The sequence below is a fragment of the Pipistrellus hanaki genome, assembly GCF_964339955.1.
Source record: "Pipistrellus hanaki genome assembly, chromosome: 2".
Taxonomy (NCBI): domain Eukaryota; kingdom Metazoa; phylum Chordata; class Mammalia; order Chiroptera; family Vespertilionidae; genus Pipistrellus; species Pipistrellus hanaki.
In genome coordinates this window covers 739164-760405 of record NC_140504.1, presented here as the reverse complement: position 1 = coordinate 760405, position 21242 = coordinate 739164, and the positions used below count along the sequence as shown (strand labels likewise).

At 47.3% G+C, this 21242-nt stretch overlaps 1 protein-coding gene across 2 annotated transcripts in view; it reads left to right on the top strand.

The window, feature by feature from the left end:
- The first annotated feature begins 477 nt into the window (after positions 1-477).
- Positions 478-21242, top strand: part of SCAF4 (SR-related CTD associated factor 4) — a 62019-nt gene continuing 41254 nt past the window's right edge. For both annotated transcript variants that reach the window (XM_084873532.1, XM_084873531.1), the window contains exon 1: positions 478-848. In XM_084873532.1, the coding sequence (XP_084729658.1) occupies positions 819-848 (30 nt within the window). In that variant the 5' untranslated portion in view covers positions 478-818. The remainder of the gene's footprint in view (positions 849-21242) is intronic.

The window sequence follows — 21242 nt, the reverse complement described above, 5'->3', positions numbered from 1 at the left end:
GAGGCGGCAGGCCCTGAGGGGCAGGGCGCAGGGCAGGGTCTTCCCCCGGAAAAAGAAGCAGGTGGTTCGGCAGCCCCTGCCCGGCGGTGCCCGGGGCGCCAGGCCGGTCCCCGGGGCGCCTCGCCTCGCCCGCCCGGAGGAGCCAGGACGGCGGCAGCCCCGGGCCGCAGGCGGAGCAGCGGGAGCCCCGGACGCACGGCCCGCGGGCTGGGGGGCGGCCGCGCCCTTTGTACCGGGCTCGGCGCCCGCGCGACCGGCGTGAGCAGGACCGGCGCCGCCGCAGGGACCGGCCGCCGCGCCCGGCTCCGCGCTCCTCCGCGGAGAAACCTCGGTCGGTGTCCCTCGCCCCGCGGGCGGGAAAGCGCGAGGGTCGGCGTCACGCGCCCGCGACGCGGCGCGCCCGGGGGCGGGGCCTGCGCGTTGAGGGCGGGGCCTGCGCGCGAGGGCGGGGCCTGCGCGGCACCGGAAGCGCCGGGAGGCCCGAGCCGTCCCAGGGTGCTCCGCGCGGCGTGGACTCGGGCCGCTGCCGCCATCCCGCCGCCGAGGCTGAGGAGGCCCCGCTCGCCGGCCAGGCCGTGCGGCCAGAGCGTGGGGCGCGGGCCGACCAGCGAGACGCCGAGCGCAGCCGCCGCCGGACGGACATGTTGGGGCCCAGCGCCGCCGCCGCCGCCCGCCCCTCCGCCCGCGAACGGCGCTGAGGCCCGCCGCCCCGCTTCCTGCCCGGCCCGCCCGCCGCTCCGCCCCCGCCCGCCGGGCCGGCCCCTCCGCCCCGCGCGAGGTCTATGTGACCGCGGCCCGGCCGCCGCCGCAGCGCGAACATGGACGCCGTCAACGCCTTCAACCAGGAGGTGAGCCGGGCGGCGCCCTCTCCGCGCCGGGGCCGCGGCGGGGCCGGCGGGGCGCTTCCGCCTCCGGCGCCGGGCCCGCGCGAAGGGCTGCGGCCCGGGAGCCGCGGCGGCGGGCCTCCCCTCCCCCACGGCCGGCGGCGACCTCGGCCGCGTCCCGGTGCGCGCGGCGCCTCGCCCGCCGGCCCCGGCGGCCCCGCGCGGCGGAGGGGGACGGGGGACGGGGGACGGAGGCGGGGCGGGAGCGGCCGCGGCCCTGGCTCCGGGGCTGCTGAGCGGCCGCTGGACTCTGATCCCGGCGGGAAGCGGGGTGCGCCTCGCGCCCCGGGAAGCGGCGCCGGCGGGCGGACGGGGGTCCCGGGGCCGGTGCGGTCCGCACGCCGCACCCCCGGGGCTCCGGAGCCCGGCGTGACACCCCGAAGTTGAATGGGAAACGCGAGTCCGCGGGGAGCCGGCCCCGCCGCCCGCCCCCCGGCCTCCCCGGCACCCAGCCCGCGCCCGGCCCGGCCCCGCCGCCTGGGGCTGCACTCACCGGTCCCCGGGTGGGGGGAGTGGGAGTGGGAGTGGGCGGCGGGTCCTGCAGGCTCACCGGCCTCTGTGCCCGGGCGCGGCCGCCTCTCCTCTCCCGGATGGCGGCGGCCGCCGGGCCCTCCCGCGGGAGGACTGATCGGCGGGGAGAGCCCGGCGGACCCGGAGCCCGGGCCGCGGAGGCCGCCTCCCCGCAGAGGCGCCTGCACGTGTTCACGCAGAGCTGCCCCGCGCGCGTGGTGGCCCGGGTCTTGCAGAGTGCGGTAGCGTTGCTTTTTCAAAGTGCTGAAATAGTTCCTTTTTTTTTCTTTCCTAAGAAGTATTGTTTCCCCAGTTACAGTGGACATTGGGTATTAGATTAGCTTTGGGCGCGCAGCGGCGCAGGCAGACGTTTGTATAACTCACCCAGTGGCTTGGTCTGTTTCCGAACGTGCGGCTGTGGCGGGGGAGATGCGGGCCGGACGCTGACTGTGTGTCCGCCAGGCCAGGAGCCCCTCCTTCCTGCCCGCCCTGCAGCAGTCACGCAAATGGCACCACAGTTCCTTCAGGGTGATGAGTGCACTTGTTCCCCAAGATAAAACTTTCAGGTTATTTACTTATTTACCACTTTTAATACATATTTGTTGATTCAGAGAGGAAGGGAGAGGGAGAGACAGACAAACAGCGCTGAGAGGAAGGAGATTGATCAGGCCGCCCCCTGCCCGTCCTCCCTCTGGGGATGGATCCGCAACCCAGGCCTGTGCCCCAGTCCGCAGGCCAACGCTCTGTCCGCCGAGCGAGACCAGCCAGGGCTCTTGTTTTTATTCTGAGAGCACGCTTGTTAGGCTGCGGACCGCGCTCCGGGACTGGCTTGGGAAAGGCAGCAAAGGGGCCTTGGAGGCGGGTTTATGGGTGAGCCGGAAGCTGCCACGCCCCTTCCTCCCCTGATCGCAGTCTGGGGGTCTCTTAGAGTTAGGAGATGCACGCCTGTGGGTGAGGAGAGGGCAGGCACGGGTGCTCCCAGGAGGGAGGGAGCACAACACTTACTTACGAACACTTTGAATGGCAGTTTTTAGTGAGTCAAGATCAGAAGTATTTGTGCCCTGGCTGGAGGCTCAGAGGGCTAGAGCGTCAGCCCCGTGCTCCAGGGTTGCAGGCTTGTTCAGCCAGGGCACATACAAGAACCAACCAACGGGCGCATTAGTAAGTGGAACAAATCAGTGTTTCTCTCTCTCCCCTTCCTCTCTCTCTAAAAAAATGAAGGGAAAAAAAGATTAGAAGTACTAAATTCTGAGGGAGGCATTATAGAAGTTAAGAAAAGGCTCCCATGTTCTGAAAAAGTGATGATTATAGCTTTTACTTCCAAAAAATAAAAAATAGGAATGATATAGACTTCATGAAAAAGGGAAATGGTATTTTATCCTCTTCAAATGTACAAAATAAAACTTAGAGTATTGCTCATTTTTCTCAAATAATGTTCATTTCCCTTTCCAGTCTTTATGAACTTCAGATTGCATTGTTAGGTGTTAGTTGTCAATTCCAACTCCTCTGGAGAGAGCTGTCTTCCGGAGAAGTTAGTCTGTATCTAAAGTCCATCTGTGCCTGCTTGAGTCACAGTGTTTCTCCCCGTCCACGAATGTGATCGATCAGTGCTCTGTAGCCTCAACTCCCCCAAGTCTGTCTTTACTTCACAGACTTTGGAGTTCCCACTCAGCTGCGCCCTGACCACGTGGCACGCACGCCCAGTGGCGCTACTGAGGACTGCCCCCAGGGAGTCTGGTCCAATAAAGGGAGGGAGAAAGGGACAGACAGACACATCCATCTGTTGCCTTCTCTACCTGCCCTGACCCCAGATTCAAACCAAAACTTTTCGGCATACAGGACGATGCTCCAACCAACTGAGACATTTGGACCAGGGAGTGCTTTTAATGTGTGATTGGGCTTTGTACAATACTGAAGACTTGAGATGAAAAAAGGGGTAGGAATAGCAATTGGGGGGGGGGCACTGAAAAGAAAAAGGTGTCTAACATTTTTTAGGGTAATGGGGTCTGGATTTTAAGGTTAAATGGTGATGGGAGATGAAATACAGTAGCAAAGGTAAAGTACCCTGTTTCCCCGAAAATAAGGCAGTGTCTTATATTAATTTTTGCTCCCAAAGATGCGCTAGGTCTTACTTTCAGGGGATGTCTTATTTTTCCATGAAGAAGAATACAGTACGCATTTATTGTTAAATGAAAATAAAGGAAATTTATTACCTGTATACGGTACGGTAGTACGGTAGTTGTCAACACAAACCAGACAAACTGAATCCTACAGTATCAAGAATTTACTCATTTATTCAATGACAATCATGTCATCATCTTCTGGAACATCATCATCACAATCCAATTCCTGAATTTCCTGGTGAATTTCTTGTGACTCCATTTCTTTCAGAATCAGTGGACGAAATCTCTCATGTTTAGCCTGGGAGGCCTTATTTTCGGGGGATGCCTTATATTTCACTCAGAAGGAAACCTGTAGGTAGGTCTTATTTTCGGAGGATGTCTTATTTTCGGGGAAACACGGTAGTCTTTAGGAGTTTGATTGTGAAGGATTCAAGGATGAAGGGAAGGAAGAGCAGTTAGTGTAGTAGGCACTGGTACTTGTATGCTTATGTGTCCAAGGTCTGGCTAAGTGAGTGGTGCCTGTTAGACGGAGGGGCGTTGGAGGAGGCAAGTATGGAGATTGGAAGCACAGGGAAAGCAGGTCAGCATCCGGTGTGGAAAGGAGAGGCTACCAGATGCCATTCACAGCGCTTTTTGGTAAGACAGTGTGAAGTGCCGTAAAAGATGAAAAGATCAGGGATCAGTTGCGGCCAATTCTTAGTTGTGTTCTGCGATGTTTGTGCACTCCCATTGTTGAATGAAGTTTATAATGGGGTATTTTAATCCATCGATTGCATTTGTAGCCTTTAATCAATCTTCTCTAAATTCAAAAGGACGTATCTGCCCCCTGCTTCCTCCCACCACTCCCCATCAGAAGCAAATAATGGATTATCAATCTCTGTGGTTCTAAAACAAAATACCTTATTCTGTGTTCTGATACACATGGGTAGTGTATGGCACATATTCGGCAATGTGGGTTTTTGCTCAAACATTTATACTATGTAATAAGATTTAGTTCATTCTAACTGATGGTGTGATATACCATCCTTTGAATAAATTGCATCTGATTTATCTGGTTCCCCAGTTGATAAACAGATAGGTCGTTTCTCATGTTTTGCTGACAAACACTGCCGTGACTATTCTTAAACATCTTGTGTAAGAGTGCTCAAACTTTGGATTTTGACTCCTTTCAACACATCAAAGTTAAGGATCACAGAGAGCTTTTGTATCTATGGATTACATCTACTGATATTTACCGTATTAGAAATTTAAGCTGAAAACGCATTGAAAGTAACCTGTTGCATGGGAACGTAAGTACATTTTAAAAAATTTATTGATTTGAAAGAGAAACATTGATTTGTTGTTCTACTTATTTATGCATTCATTGGTTGATTTTTAAAAAAATATTTTTACTGATTTTAGACAGGAAAAAGGAGGGAGAGAGGAAACAAATACCAAGGATGAGAGAGAACTGATCAGGCGCCTCCTGCACACCCCTCACTGGAGACTCAGCCCACAACCCAGCACAGGCCCCAACTGGAAATCGAACTGGGACCTCCCGGGTCACAGGTCAACGCTCAGCCGCTGAGCCACACCAGTGGTTGATTTTTGTATGTGCCCTGACTGGGGATTGAACCTGCAACCTTGGCATATTGGATGGCACTCTAACCAGCTGAGTACACCGACTAGGGTATAAGTAACATTAATGAAAACTGTTTTCAAAACAAAAAAGTTAGCCAGGGCCCCAGTGTACATTGTTTTACATTTTGCACATCTCATGTAAATTCTGATTTAATAGAAGCTGGATTTTAGCAACTGCTTCTCTCTCTTGCACACACACATCCTATAGCTTCTGGTGAAGTGCTGTAGCCTTGTGAGAAAAGGGATGAGAAGGGAAATGCCTTAGTGTCAGGGTGGAAGCTGCTTGTACCTCACAAACCACGGCGAGGAGCTCAGAGCCTGGTCCTTGTTGAAGAGTGCAGTGCTGGGTGGTGTAGACGTGGATGCCACCTGGGAGTGCAGGAGGAAGCGGGGTGCATTCATCGTGTGTGTCCTTAAAGCCAGAAGTGAGCTTTGTGAGACTCGATGGGCGTTGATGGCGTGCGCTCTCTGCGTGAGCTGACCGCCTGCAGCGCCTGTTGTCCTGAAGGAAGAGCTGTGGGTCACTGTCTGCTTTACGCTGACTGCTGGGTGTGGCGGTCTTCTGCGGGTCGGTCACATGACAAGCACGTTGTCTTTTAGCCTGTCATGTTGGCCTCCGGTTGTGTGGCCGTCCTTTCTCCTCTGAGGTCTGTAAAGGCTCCTGGGTGAGGAGGAGGTGGGCAGGCAGGACCAGGGAAGAGGCTGGTCTCCGCCTCGCTTGGTCACGCTGTGCTGTCACCACAGAGGTGTGGGTGTGGACAGTTACCGGCCGGGCTCCGCTCTGCCGGCAGTGCAGTCTGGCTTCACGGGCAGTGGAATGCAGCTGGTTACACAGCTTCTGTCTCCGTGTTCATGTTGAAAATACCCCTCCTCAGCCAGCATTTTGTCAAGTATTTTGTTTAGGAAAAAATTACACGGGCACATGATAAGGAGCTCATTCAGAGGAAGATTGGGAAAATGGAAAAGTTGACTTATAAAATCTTGTGAAACAATCTATAATAATAAAAGCAAAATATGCTAATTAGACCAGACGTCCTTCCGGAAGACCTTCCGGGTGAGGTTGGGCTGAGAGGGAAGCCGGGTCCCAGGTGCCTGCAGGTGCCAGAGGGGAGCCGGGGCCAGCGGCCTGGGAAGGAAGGCCTGCTCTTGTTCGGGCCTCCAGTTCAGGAGATAAAAGTGCCGAATAGAAATTACAAAAGAGCAGTTGATTTTGTGTGTGTGTGTGTGTGGGGGGGGGGGGGGGGATACCAAATGTAAATTGTAGGTCATGGAGTGAAAGTGAATGCTGTTCACTTCAGTATCCAGCTAACTTCTCTGTGGATAACGGCGCACACTCGAGTCTCACTTTAAACACACCTTGGTAACTTGGTATGAAAAGCATTGTCATATAAATGATGAGCCTTAGTATGTGTTCTAACATTCGTAGAGGTAATGTGCTGAGTTCTTTTTTAGCACACTTCAGAGCAAACCATACAATGTTAATGATGAGATAAACAAGCTATGTCGTCAGATTTATAGAAGCAGCAGCTTACCTGTCAAAAGTTCACAATTTTGGTAATATTGATTAACAATACTCTGTTCCTGTGGAACTACAGAAAATGTAGAGTTAATAATTATTAAATTTGCATTAGGATTAGGCCTGACCAAGATCTGTTGAAAGCTTAGGCTAGGAGAGACGTCTGCATTTCTGTGTTAATATAAAGTGTAATTAACAGTGTTGTGCTACTGTGTGTGTGTGTGTATATATATTTTACTTCAGAGAGCAAGCGGGACATCGATGTGTTGTTTCATTGATTTATGTATCACTGGTTGCTGCTTATAGGTGCCCTGACCAGGCATCAAACCCACAACCAGCCGGGGCCTGTTAGGATTTTTATTTGAGAACTAGAAGATTTCACAAACTATTATAATTTTTTATACCCTGGGTCACCTTCATCCTACTCAGTATTTGCATGACTTATTGATTATATCACATTGCTTTATAGTCAGGGGTCTTTTAAAAATATATATATTTTATTGATTTTTTTACAGAGAGGAAGAGAGAGGGATAGAGAGTTAGAAACATCGATGAGAGAGAATCATTGATCAGCTGCCTCTTGCACACCCCCTACTGGGGATGTGCCTGCAACCAAGGTACATGCCCTTGACTCAATTGAACCTGGGACCTTTCAGTCTGCAGGCCGATGCTCTAGCCACTGAGCCAAACCGGTTTCAGCTAGTCAGGGGTCTTTATTGGTGCTTGTGAAAAGATAGCTAAATATATCTAGCAATGTTGATATTCTAATGACACATTGGACAGGTAGTAGAGAATTCAGCTAGAACCCAGTGAACTGGAGTGGAGTGAAGAATTAGAAGCACAGTTTGGTGGGAAAAAACAAAAGATGGGCTGCTAGGGCTCAGTTAAATGTGGAAGGCCATCCAGTTTCTCTTGAAAGTTGTAATTGGTGTTTGGATAGTTGGTGATTTTGGTATAAATCCATGTGGGTCAGTAATCCTAGTTGGAAGAGACCGTGGAGCAGGGATCTATCCAGCATATGTGACATGTGGAGCAGAATAGTTACTTTTTTTGTAAGCACAACCCTCTTCTTACAGCAAAATTATTTTCAGATAGAGTCATAGAATTAGCCAGGAACAAAATTTGAACTTCACCCCAGTTACAAGTAAATGTTACAATGAGAAAAAGCTGATTAATATTTTTAGCTGCATGAAGACTTTTTTGGAAAAAGTAGAAAAACTTACCTAGATGACAATAATGAATGATAACATACTAGTTTCTTTTTAAAAAATATATTTTATTGATTTTTTACAGAGAAGAAGAGAGAGGGATAGAGAGTTAAAAACATCGATGAGAGAGAAACATCAATCAGCTGCCTCTTACACACACCCCACTGGGGATGTGCCCACAACCAAGGTACATGCCCTTGACTGGAATCGAACCCGGAACCCTTCAGTCCGTAGGCTCTCGCTCTGTCCACTGAGCCACACTGGTTTCGGCTACTAGTTTCTTTTCAAGCCTTGACTGCTGCATATTTGTTAATGACTGTCAAAGTTGATCTTCACATATTTGTGTTTAGTAGACAGTTACAGCCAGACTTGTCGATCTTATCTTCACCCATAATTGATTATAGAACACTCATCATTACTATTTTTTAATTCTTATCCAAGGAGGGAGGATATTTTTTCCATTTATTCCTACAGAGAGTGGAAGGGGATGGGAGGAGAAACACATTGATGTGACAAGGACACGTCAATTGGTTGCTCCCAGACTGGGGATGGGGACAGACCTGCAACCCAGGTACTTGCAATTGAACTCAAGACTCTCCATGTGCAGGCCGGTGCTGTGACCATTGAGAAGTACCGGCCAGGGCAGAACACTTGTTATTTCAAGAACATGCTTTTCATTGATCCTAGAGAGAGAGAGAGATCAAAGTGAGAGAAACAGAATGGCTGCTTCCCGTATGCACCGACGGGGGATCAAACCGGAGACCGTCTGTGCAAGGGGCAATGCTCCAACCAGCCGAGCCGGCCTTGTCACTCGTTTTAATTACAAAAGTTGTACGTGAAGCAGCACATCTACAAACAGTTGGTAAGTTACTTTGGGCAGAATTTTTTTTTTTAAAGTACCGTTACTCTTTTCTTTTTTTTTTTAATATACTTTATTGATTTTTCACAGAGAGGAAGGAAGAGGGATAGAGAGTTAGAAACATCGATGAGAGAGAATCATTGACCAGCTGCCTCCTGCACACCCTCCACGGGGACGTGCCCGCAACCAATGTACATGCCCCCAACTGGAATCGAACCTGGGACCTTTCAGTCCGCAGACTGATGCTCTATCCACTGAGCCAAACCGGTCTTGGCTGGGCAGAAATTTTTAAAAATACATTTTTATTAATACTTAGAGAGGAAAGGAAAGGGATAGAGAGAAACATGGTAAGAAACATTTATTAATTCCTCCTGCACACCCCCTCCTGGGAATCAAGTTCGAAACCTGGGCTTGTGCCCCGACTGGGAATTGAACTGACCTTCCGGTGCACAGGATGACCACTGTGCCACCTGGCCAGGGCCCCAGTGTACCCTTCCGCACTGCCTCATGAGCTTACCTTCGTAGAGCTGTGTTTTAGCTGGATAGAAGGACAGTAGCCTTCTTAAAGGGAACGTATAATATGGCAGTTAGTGGTAGGACACCTTTTGAGCCTTTAGGAAACAGAATAGTCTTTAAACTTTAATAGTCATTTCATCTAGTTCATCTTAATTAAGAGATGCTGAGTGATACATCACTTTAGAAAGGACAGCCAAGTTTGGGGTTCAGCCCTTCATGCAGGTCTTTACCATTGTTTAATAAATGCAAACACATATTTTACAAATAAGAGGGCTCCTCCCTGAACCACTGTTAGTATGTTTGAAAGCGTGGTAGCGAGTGCACTCTGATGTGTAGTTTAGGAAGAATTTGTCCAAGTTTGTTTAAAGTCATCTGCATATGCAATAGAGAGAATCAACATTTAAACCTTCAGGTGTGCCTTTAGGCATTGCTATTTCTTTTACTAGTTTATACTCACAATAACAATTGTAAATTGAGCTGAAGCCTGTTTGGCTCAGTGGTAGAGCAGCGGTCTGCGGACTGAAGGGTTCCAGGTTCGATTCTGGGTGGGGGCGTGTACCTTGGTTGCGGGCACGTCCCCAGTGGGGGGTGTGCAAGAGGCAGCTGGTCGATGTTTCTCTCGATATTTCTGGCTCTCTATCTCCCTTCCTCTCTGTAAAAAATCAATAAAATATATTAAAAAAAAAACTGTAAATTGATTAGGGATTTTATTAATGCTGACTTTCAGTTTTAGTCCCTTGCCTGTGCATAAATCCAGTCATTGTCACTTTGTGGAAATAACCCGGTCTAAATAAAACACATAAGGTAGGGTATGTCATAATCAAATGAGGGCATGTCCTGGAACCAGTTTTCATTTCTTGTTGAGGTCTAGTGGTAAATATTTAATTCGCAAAAATGCTTTATCATCAACTTTGGGAGTAAACAAAGTTCAATAGTGAGGCACAGTAAAAGTTATTTTTTTTTAATATGTGTGTGGTTTTTTTTGTGTGTTTTTTTAGAAAGGAAGAGAGAGAGATATCAATTTATTGTTCCACTTATTTATGCATTCATTGGTTGGTTCTTGTATGTGCCCTGGCCAGGGATCGAACCTACAACCTGGGCATATCGAGACTATGTTCTATCCAACTGAGCTATATGGGCAGGTTACAGTAACAGTGATTTTGAAAGCCAGCTTCTGTGCTAGTAAAATAGAGTGATGGGTTGAATGAAACATTTGACATTTTTCTAAAATCACTTCCTGGCCTGTTTCTTGAGCAAATAGAGAGGAAGGAGTTTAGGATTGACTGCCGGTCAGTGAACCAGAATTCCGTGAAGACTAGAAAACCACCTAGAACGAGGGCAGGACGGGAGGCAGGCCTGGTCCTCAGTGGAAAGTCTGTGAAGTGTGGACCCAGGAAAATGAAGGGCAGTTGGCCGTAAAGAAAACATCAGGCATACTTTACACGGTGAATCGTCAGAAATTAACTGTTCAGAAAATCAGGTCTGCCTGCAGCAAATGGTAACAGAATTAGGGTTTGGTGATAGAATTGAAAGTGGGATGTAACACAGATGAAGTTTAAACTACTACTTGTTACATTCCTATATTCTATATTCTTAAATCACATGGACATAATTAACCCAGCAGTGGTTCCATGTTTAGTATCAGCAGTGGATATTTGCATTTGTATGTGTGTATCTTGTAAAAAGCCTTGTAAATTTGCTGCATTTGAACAGTGATTTCTCAGATTTGTGTTTTATATTAATAAGAGCTTCAGTTATTATAAAGATTTTTCAAGGGGTAAAGCTTTAAATTTATTTTTAAAATTTTGTTTTAATAATTTTGAAAAGTTGTATTAAAGATTTATAAGCTTCCCCAGCTGGTTTGGCTTAGTGGATAGAGTGATGACCTGCAGACTGAAGGGTCCTGGGTTCGATTCTGGTCAAGGGCACCTGCCTGGATTGTGGGCTCGATCCCTAGTGGTGGTGTGCAGGAGGCAGGCGATCAATGATTCTCTCTCATCATTTATGTTTTTTATTTCTCTCTCTGAAATCAATATATATTTAAAAAAATAAAATAATTCCTTAATTAAAACAATTTATAAGCCATTGACTTAGACATAACTTAATTTATAAAGCAAAATTGACTCCATGGACAAGTTTTATCTGATAACAATTGTATGCATTTATTATATTTGTAATCAAAGTTGGAAACAAATGCATTTTGTTTCTCAGACACTAATTAAAATAATTTTCATTTTAAAGTTAATGCAAGTTAAGTAAACTTAAATTCGGAAATAAAGAAAATATGCCACCAAATACCATTAACATTTTAGAGTATTTCAGTCTTTTGTTCTGGTCTACTTTTATTTGGAAATTTTGTATGATTGTTGAATAACATGAAATTATTATTTTTAAAATTATTGATTTGAGAAAGAGAAACATTGACTTGTTTTTCCATTTATTGATACATTCATTGGTTGCTTCTTTTATACGCCCTTGACTGGAGATCCATGCAAACTTGGTGTATCAGGACAATGCTCTAACCAATTGGTCAACATAATTTTAAATTGCCATTGTCGAGAATTTGAGAACATATGACTATTCTATATAAATTTCCAGAAATGAAAGTATTAGATTTAAAATATTTTGATATTTTTTAGTTTTTTAAAAAAATATATTTTATTGATGTTTTACAGAGAGGAAGGGAGAGAGAGAGCTAGAAACGTTGATGAGAGAGAAACATCGACCGGCTGCCTCCTGCACACCCCCACCGGGGATGTGCCCGCAACCAATGTATATGCCCTTGACTGGAATCGAACCTGGGACCTTTCAGTCCGCAGACCAACGCTCTACCACTGAGCCAAACCGGTTTCAGCGATATTTTTTAGTTTTTGATATATAACTTTGAAGTTTTCTCTGAAATTAAAACATATTAGGTCTCATCAGTAGAGTATCTTCTTTGTTTTATGCTAATCTACACTCAAGCTTGTTAGGTAATTGAATTATATCTCATTTTTATATTTTTCTTTTAATATCTCTATATTTTAATTGTTGATAGTATTACAGATGTCAGCCATTTCTCCCCCACTTTCCCCTCCCAGCCCCTACCCACCCCTCCAGGTCTTCACCTCTCTACTGCCCGTGTCCATGGCCATGCATATAAGCTCTTTGGTTTCTCTTTCTTCTCCCTTCCACTCTCACCGGAGGTATGTCCATCTCTTCATGCCTCCCTGCTTTGGCTCATTATTTTAACTGGTTATTGGTAAGGTTGAACTTTGTGTTTATTTTATTTTATTTTTTAAAATATATCTTATTTTTTTTTTTACAGAGAGGAAGGGAGGGGGATAGAGAGCTAGAAACATCGATGTGAGAGAAACATCGATCAGCTGCCTCTTGCACACCCCCCAACGGGGATGTGCCGGCAACCAAGATACATGCCCCTGACCGGAATCGAACCTGGGACCTTTCAGTCCGCAGGCCGACGCTCTATCCACTGAGCCAAACTGGCTTCGGCGAACTTTGTGTTTATTAATCAGTTATGGGGTTGTTTCTGGTGGTTGAATTCCTTTCCTGTACCTTCTTCAATTTCATTAGAATCTGTGTGTACTCACTGTATTCTGCTCGGCATAATGGTGCTTATTTAAGTGTTTGGTTCGCAGCCCTTAGCCCCATCCTGCATCCCTCAGCACATTAATTTTCTAGCAACTAGAAAGCATCAGCTCAGACAAACCCTTGATAATGGCTGTGTAACGGCGTAAGATGGAACATGAGGTAAGGAGTGACTGCAAAGCCTCACCTAACGGTTCCAGCAGGGAGTCGTATGGAATTGTCCTCAATTCCGTATGTAGCTAATAACGAGATGGCCAAAGCCTCTTTTTTTTTTAAAAAAAAATATATTTTATTGATTTTTTTACAGAGAGGAGGAGAGAGGGACAGAGAGCTAGAAACATCGATGAGAGAGAAACATCGACCAGCTGCCTCTTGCACACCCCCTATCAGGGATGTGCCCGCAACCCAGGTACATGCCCTTGACCGGAATCGAACCCGGGACCCCTCAGTCCACAGACCGACACTCTACCACTGAGCCAAACCGGTTTCGGCTGGCCAAAGCCTCTTTGCAGGAAAATGGTTTTATTTTTAAAAACATGTTCTTACTGATTTTAGCGAGAGGGAGGGAGAGAGAGAAACATTGGTCACCTGCATGCCCCCAATGGGGATTGAACCTGAGCATGTACCTGACTGGGAATGGAACTGGCTACCTTTTGGTAATGGGACTGAGCCACACCCACCAGGGCAAAACACCTTTTGTTGAAAAAACCTAATGTGTGCTTTTATAATGTTCTTATATGTCACTAATAAACACTCAAGTTATGTTGGACTAACTCGATTTGGTTGAAGTCAGCATGTCTGACATATTGAGTCAAATGAACAGAAGAAGAAAGACTATAGAATTAAACTCTGATGTCTGTGTCTGTTTGAGTACCACCCTGTCACAGTATTTTTAAGGTTTAGAGAAAGAAAGGGTAGGCGTCACATTGAAAGAGGTGCTGGAAGGACATATTGCTTGAGGGATTTAAAAGGTTAAAAAATGTACTCATACCAGCATGTAGTCTAATTCTTTTCATTGCTTTGACAGCTCAATTTAAAAAAATAGGGAAAGACGTATTTCAGAAATCTTAGGCTTGATGCCAGTAACTTTGATCTCTGCCAGTTGTTAGTTTCTTTTATGACTTTCTAGAAATTTCTAGTCACTGGGAGCCAGAACAAATTTACTCACAATTTCTAAAACACCAAATTAAACTTTTGTAATTTTTTTTTGTCTAGTGAAGACTATAAACCACATATTTCAGAATAATATCGGTCATGATTTCACCATCAGTAAATTAGGAAAATGGAGGCAGGATGAGAATGTGTTGTTGAGAGAACTTTAGTAACTGGCAGTGTCCACGTCATGTCAGGTGGGTCATCCTGCAAGTAGGTCCTGTTCTTTTTAATTAAAAAAACACACTGAGCTGTAAGTGAGGGCCCATGCTGCTGTCCTTCACTGAAGACAAACAAGTGCCACTGAGGCGGGGGCCTGTGAGTAGGCTCAGGAAACGCACAGCGGCCTGAGGAGCTGCCACGCCAGGTCGCAGAAAAGCTCCAGAGACCAGCGGAGAGGCCAGTCTGCATGGAGAGCGAGAGAGGTTCCGGGAAAACAGTCAGGGTTCGGCTGATTACAGATGCAAGTTAGCCATAGAGTTAGCACGGCTCTTCCAGCAACAGTAATGCCTGAATCCTAGAACCTGTGAGTGTTTTGTTGTTGTTTTTTTAAATAAATTTTATTGATTTTTTAAAGAGAGGAAGAGAGAGGGATAGAATGTTAGAAACATCGATCAGCTGCCTCTTACACCCCCCCACTGGGCATATGCCCACAATCAAGGTAAATGCCCTTGACTGGAATCTATCCTGGGACCCTTCAGTCTGCAGGCCGACGCTCTATCCACTGAGCCAAACCGGGGAGGGCAAACCTGTGAGTGTTTGACATGGCTAACGATGTGACTGAGGAGACGGGTTAATTACCCTGCATTGTCCCAAGGGTCCTGTGAGCAGGCAGGGGCGTCCATGACAAGGAGGCGGAGTCACAGAGCAGAGAACACCCCACACTGCTGGGGGTCTGTAGGTGAAGGACGAGCCCTGAGCCGAGGAACGGAAGCACCCTCTGCCCGCCCTCTGCCCCAGAGTCTCCCGAATGCAGCCCTGCCAGCACCTGGACTGGAGACGAGTGAGAGTCTGGCTCCAGAACGGGCAGATCACGCACGGCTTGCCGCAGCTGTGTTACTGCAGGAATGGGGAACCAGCACAAAACCACTTAGTGGATTCCATCAACATGGGGTACATCTGGAGGGAAGAGAGCAGAGGGAGGTGTGGGTCAGGAGTGAGAAGATGCTGCAGCCGTTGGAGCTGATGAGTTTTAGCCTTCTCACTAGCTGGGGTCTGCCAGCGACGTAAACGTGGCTATGAATTTGGTGTGACTGCTGGCTTAGGTGCTGAGGTGCTGCACAGCTTTAAAGCCTTCCATACTGCTACATTTTCATTGCTCCACAGTGAAGTCTTCTCTAGAGGCAGCATTTGGGTAGTAGATATAACACAGACAGTATGGTGAACTGTAACAAAAATCTCATCCAGGGCATGGCATAGCTCTATTGACTGAGCCAGGAATATGGCAGGTATTCTGGGCTCAGTGTTATATATAGACTAGAGGCCCAGTGCACAAAATTTGTGAAGGATGGGGCAGGGAATGTCCCTCAGCCCAGCCTGCACCCTCTCCTATCTGGGACCCCTCTCACAATCCAGGCTGCTGGCTCCCAACCGCTCGCCTGCCTGCCTGATCACCCCCTAACCACTCCCCTGTCAGCCTGATGACACCTAACTGCTCCCCTGCCAACCTGGTCATCTTGAACTGCCCTTCCCTGCCAGCCTGGTAGCCTCCAACTGCCCTCCCCTGCAGGCCTGGGTTCCCCGCAACTACCCTCCCTTGCTGGCCCAGTCATCCCTAACAGCCCTCCTCTGCTGGCCTGGTCACCCATAACTGCCCTCCTGTGCAGGCCATCTTGTGTCCACTTGGGGGCAGCCATCTTGTGCCTTGGAGTGATGGTCAATTTGCATATTACTTATTAGATGAGTGGCCTGGTGCACAAAATTCGTGCACATTAAAAGGGAATTATTTTAGTATTGCTATTTGCCCTTTCTCTATAATAGAAGTGTCAGAGATGAAAGAAAATTAGTAAAATGTATATGAAAATCTTCCTCCGGTCAGTCTGGGGCGCATTGTAGGACCCAGAGTCAGGTCCCTGCCCACCTGTGCGTGCCTCGAAATCGCACGAGGCCAGCCCCATGCCGGATGGGCGGGCACAGCCTCAGGTGCCCGGCTTGGGGTGAAAACTCGGGCTGAGGTCCCCCGGCCCAGCACTGGGGCAGGGGCATGCCTTAAGTCCTCTGTCAAGCCCCGCTGGGCGGGGGCTGCGGCCTCAGGGCTGCTGCCCAGAGGCCCTCCGTGGCAGGGATGGCACCCCTACCTCATCGTCGTGGCGATGAAGCCAGCATTCCGCCAGGCTGCTCACTGCCTGCTCTCAGGACCGCCCCTGGGACTGGGGACTCCGACGGAGCTGAGAGGACTGACTGGGTGCTGCCATCTTTGTGATGGAGTGATGGTTAATTTGCATAATACCCTTTTATTAGCCAGGACTAGGAGCCCAGTGCATGAATTTGTGCATGGGTGGGGTCTGGCTGGCCTGCCCCCCATCAGGGATGAAGGGAGCTGGGCTGGTCCGGAGGAGGAGACGGCGGGAGGTTGCCAGCTAGCCCTACCCCAATCAGGCTGTTTGCTGGCCACAGTGGGCATCACAGTGACCGGTCCTTCGATGTTTGGACCCAGTTTCAAAACCAGGTTTGTCTGACTTGTTTCATAATACCACATTGTCTGGGTATTTTTGTCTTTGTGTTTTTCATTAGTAGGGTTTGTTGGAATTATATTAAGTTATATAGTTTTCAAGCTTTACATATAATGCTCATGGTTTTTTTTGTGGTTTATTTTCCGTAAAGTTTGTTGACTGAGATCAGATTCTGGTCAGAAAAGGCTGGAGTCTAAATTATCTTTACCCAGTTTCTAGTTTGTAACTCCACGTAGTCTGAAGGTCGTGGAAAAGTATGGAGGTTTTTTCTGCTGTGGCAGTGCTGCTTTCCCCGCAGCTTGTCCATAAGCATCGCGTTCGAGGCTTCAGGACTCCCACATTATTGAAAGGTGGCCAGCGGTTAGCTTGGCTTTATGGTCATTTCTAAAGCAAAATAATTCTTCTGAATAAATAGCCTTTGTACGTTTTTACCACGACCCACAGTAAGAACCGATCTTACCGAGACGCGGTGCGTGCGCATGCGTGCCACACCTGCAGGCGGGGCGTTTCACCGCACACGCCACCTTTGCTGGGTGTAGGACTGTATGTCCCACTGTGTGGTCATCTTTATAATCTAATATTCTCTTTTAAATATATATATTTGTTGATTTCAGAGAGGCAGGGAGAGAGAGAGAGAAACATCAGTGATGAGAAAGAATCATTGATCGGCTGCCTTCTGTACACCTCCTACTGGGGATCAAGCTCACAACTTGGGCATGTGCCCTTGGATGGAATTGAACCCGGGACCTTTCAACCCACAGGCTGATGCTCTATCCACTGGGCCAAACCAGCTAGGGCTAATCTAATATGTTTTCTACCTGCAATGTGAAAAACACATGCATGTGCTACTGGGATTATGAATGAGCTTTCAACAAATTTTAGTTGAGACCACTCTCTGGGCATCATTTAAAACAGATGTAACCCTTTTGAGTATCATCTCAAAACAAGTGTAACAGCATCTATGTTCGTTGTTAAGATCCTGTATAATAAAAGCTAACGTGCAAATTGGCCCAACAGCCCGAGGACTGGTGGAATGACCTGTCACTCTGATGCCCACTGACCACCAGGGGGCAGACACTCAACACAGGAGCTTCCCCCAGCCTGCAGTGCAGGCCTCAACCAGCCAAGGCGGGTGCCAGCAGGGCCCCCTGATCACCCTGCCAGTGGCCCACAGAAGGCCCGGATCACGGCCAGGCCTAGAGACTACCCTGCACAAATTTCACGCACAAGGCCTAGTAAATCAGTAAAATAGTGTACCTCCAAATTCAATTCTTCCTGATTCATAGCAGGCTCTCCAATGCTGGCTGCCTCTTCCCAAGTCTTGTCTTTAGGCAGCATTGCTTTTGGATCTCACGGACCAGCAGTGGTCAGCAGACCACCGGTGGCGACCGCTGCTCCAGGGAATGTGATAGCCCCTTCCTCTGCCCGGAGCTGGGAGCACTGCAGGTTCTCCCGCTGGTCTTTTTCCCGGGAACATGATACAGCTCTATGGCACAATGGCCGGTACAGGACTTTAGCTCCTAAAACAGATTATCATAACTTAAATATATAGATTACGTGGGGTATTTCATCAGAAGTTACACTGATCTGGTCTGTCTTGTAAGTTCAGTTGGCTGATTTTTTTTTTCTCGTGTGTGTGTGTGTGTGTGTGTGTTTAATGAAAGAAGTCCTGTTTGGGACGTTAAATGAATATTAACCCTTTGCACTCCGCTGTCCCCTCTCAGGGGACATCGGAATTCTAGCATATCACTCGGATGTCCTCTCTCAGGGGACATTGCAGTTTATTAGTGATTATGGGGAATTGAGTTATTTCAACGCACATTTCCGCCGCAAAGTAGCGTCAAGTAGCTGGTAGCCAATGTCCAGAATGGTTCGGAGTGCAAAGGGTTAATTCTGGTGTAGGCTTCATTAAAATGACCCTCTAAGCTTTTAATGGCCAGAGAAGTAATTTTCGCTGTTGCTTATTCTTAAGACCCACATAGTATAATTTTTTTTTGTATCCCCTTTTATCTACTTTAAGATACAAAGAAAGAAACAGAATAGTAAAACTGCCCTAATAAATTTTATAATTTACTAGAGGCCCGGTGCATGAAGTTCGTGAGGGGTGTCCCTCAGCCCAGCCTGCACTCTCTCCAATCTGGGACCCCTTGAGGGATGTCCGACTGCCCGTTTAGGCCTGATCCCGGTAGGATTGGGTCTAAGCGGGCAGTCAGACATCCCTCTCACAATCCAGGACTGCTGGCCTCCAACGGCTCACCTGCCTGTCTTCCTGATTGCCCCTAACCACTTCTGCCTGCCAGCCTGATCACTCCTTAACCCAGTGGTCAGCAAATTGCCGCTCTTTGGCCCCTTGAGGGCGGCTCTTCCACAAAATACCACGTGCAGGTGCGCACACTCAGTGCGATTGAAACTTCATGGCCCAGGCGCAGAAGTAGGTTTTCGGCCTGGGCGAGTCTATTTTGAAGAAGTGGTTATAATGCCAAGCCACTCAAGGGGCCAAAGAGCCGAATGTGGCTCGCAAACCAGTTTGCCGACCACTGCCCTAACCACTCCCCTGCCAGCCTGATTGCCCCTAACTGCCCTCCCCTGCAGACTTGGTCATACCTAAGTGCTCTCTCCTGCAGGCATTGGTTCCACCCAACTGCCCTTCCCTGCAGCCCCCAACTTCCCTCCTCTGACAGCCAGCTCACCCCTAACGGCTCTCCCCTTCAGGCTTATCCCCCCCAACTGCCCTCTCCTGCAGGCCTGATCCCTCCCAACTGTCCTCCACTGCTGGCCACATGGGGTGAGGCATTTTGTGTGTTGGAGTGATAGTCAATTTGCATATTACATTTTTATTAGATAGAATAAGTGTTCAGAATATTTCCTTTATAAATGTGTTTTGTATATTTTATACAAATATTTAAAATTTGATATTTAAAAAATTTTAATTTTAATTTTTTTTAGAATTTGTATTTAAGTTGAAATATTTTAAATTTTTCTTGTTTTTTCAATTGATTTATATAATCTCAGAGATTACTATCTTCTTTCTAATTGTTTTTCAATTAGTGAGCATACTCAAGAATTTTTATTATGCTGGTAAATAAAACAATAAAGAACCATTATTTAGATGTTCCTTTTTAAAAATATATATATTTTATTATTATATGTTTTTAAAAATATATTTACAGAGAGGAAGAGAGAGGGATAGAAAGCCAGAAACATCGATGAGAGAGAAGCATTGATCAGCTGCCTCCTGCACATCTCCCTTTGGGGATGTGCCTGCAACCAAGGTACATGCCCTTGACCGGAATCTAACCCAGGACCTTTTAGTCCGGAGGCTGACGCTCTGTCCACTGAGCCAAACTGGTTTCGGCTAGATGTTCCTTTTTTAAAAAATGGATTTCTGTGTTAGAATCTTTGTTTCTTCTATTTTTTGTGTCTTATTATTATTTATGAAAAAAATTCTACATTTTAGAATATGTTGCCAAATAGGGATATTCTTCTGGGAAATGAGACTTTTGTTCTGTAGGCTAGCTTTATTTATTTATTTATTTACTTATTTATTTATTTTTATTGATTTCAGAAAGGGAGAACGAGATAGAAACATCAATTATGAGAGAATCATTGATCAGCTGCCTCCTGCTCACCCCACACAGGGGTCGAGCCTGCAAACTGGGCACGTGCCCCCACCAGGAATCGAACCATGACCTCTTCCTGGTTCATAGGTCGACACTCAGCCTCTGAGTCACACCGGCTGGGCTAGGCTAGCTTCTTAGAAGCAGTCTCGTAGTACAGTCTATATCTTGGAAATCCTATATTTGAAATATTAACATTAATTGGGAAGAATAAGAAATCTGATTCATGTAAGGTTGATAATGCTTATTTCAAATACCCTTTTAGAAATCCCACGTACTCGGTATGTGCCTATGATTAAGCAAAACAGAAACAACAATTTAGGAAGCTATATATAAGGATCTTAATGACAGGATTTTATCTTTATACCTTGTGGGTTCATTATGTCTTGGATGAATTTAAACTCACAAAATCTCAGTGAGGTTTGTAGTGTGGGTTTATTCTTGTGTGATTTGTTAAATGTGATTGTTATTCCTGACTGAGTCAAGAAATTGTGGATTCCAGCTATAAATGGCATTTTAAATTTCTTGTTTGATTTTAATACATGTTTCTCCAAATGAATCTTAGATTGTTTGACTTCTCCAGAATCTCAGTGAGGTTTGGGTGGGAGCTACCTTTATGTGGGATCACACTATTGCCACTGGCCGTTCAGGAAAAGGGGTGCCCGTCAGTAGGTGGAGTGGATTGTTTCTAGCACAGGTTCTGGACTTGTAATGTTTTTACCTTTCTGCTTTTTATTGCTTTTGTTGTGGTTAATCCTCAACTGAGGACGTTTTCCCCATTGCTTTTTGGAGAAAGTGGAGGGGGGGTGTTAGGGGAAGAAGGAGAAATATCGGTGTGAGAGGGACACATTGGTTGCCTCCTCCTGCACCCCCTCCAAGGGTGGGATCAAACCTGCAACCCAGGCACGGGCCCCTGACTGAGAATGGAGCTCACCACCTCTGTGCCCAGCCGCCGCTCTCCCCACCGAGCCACTGGC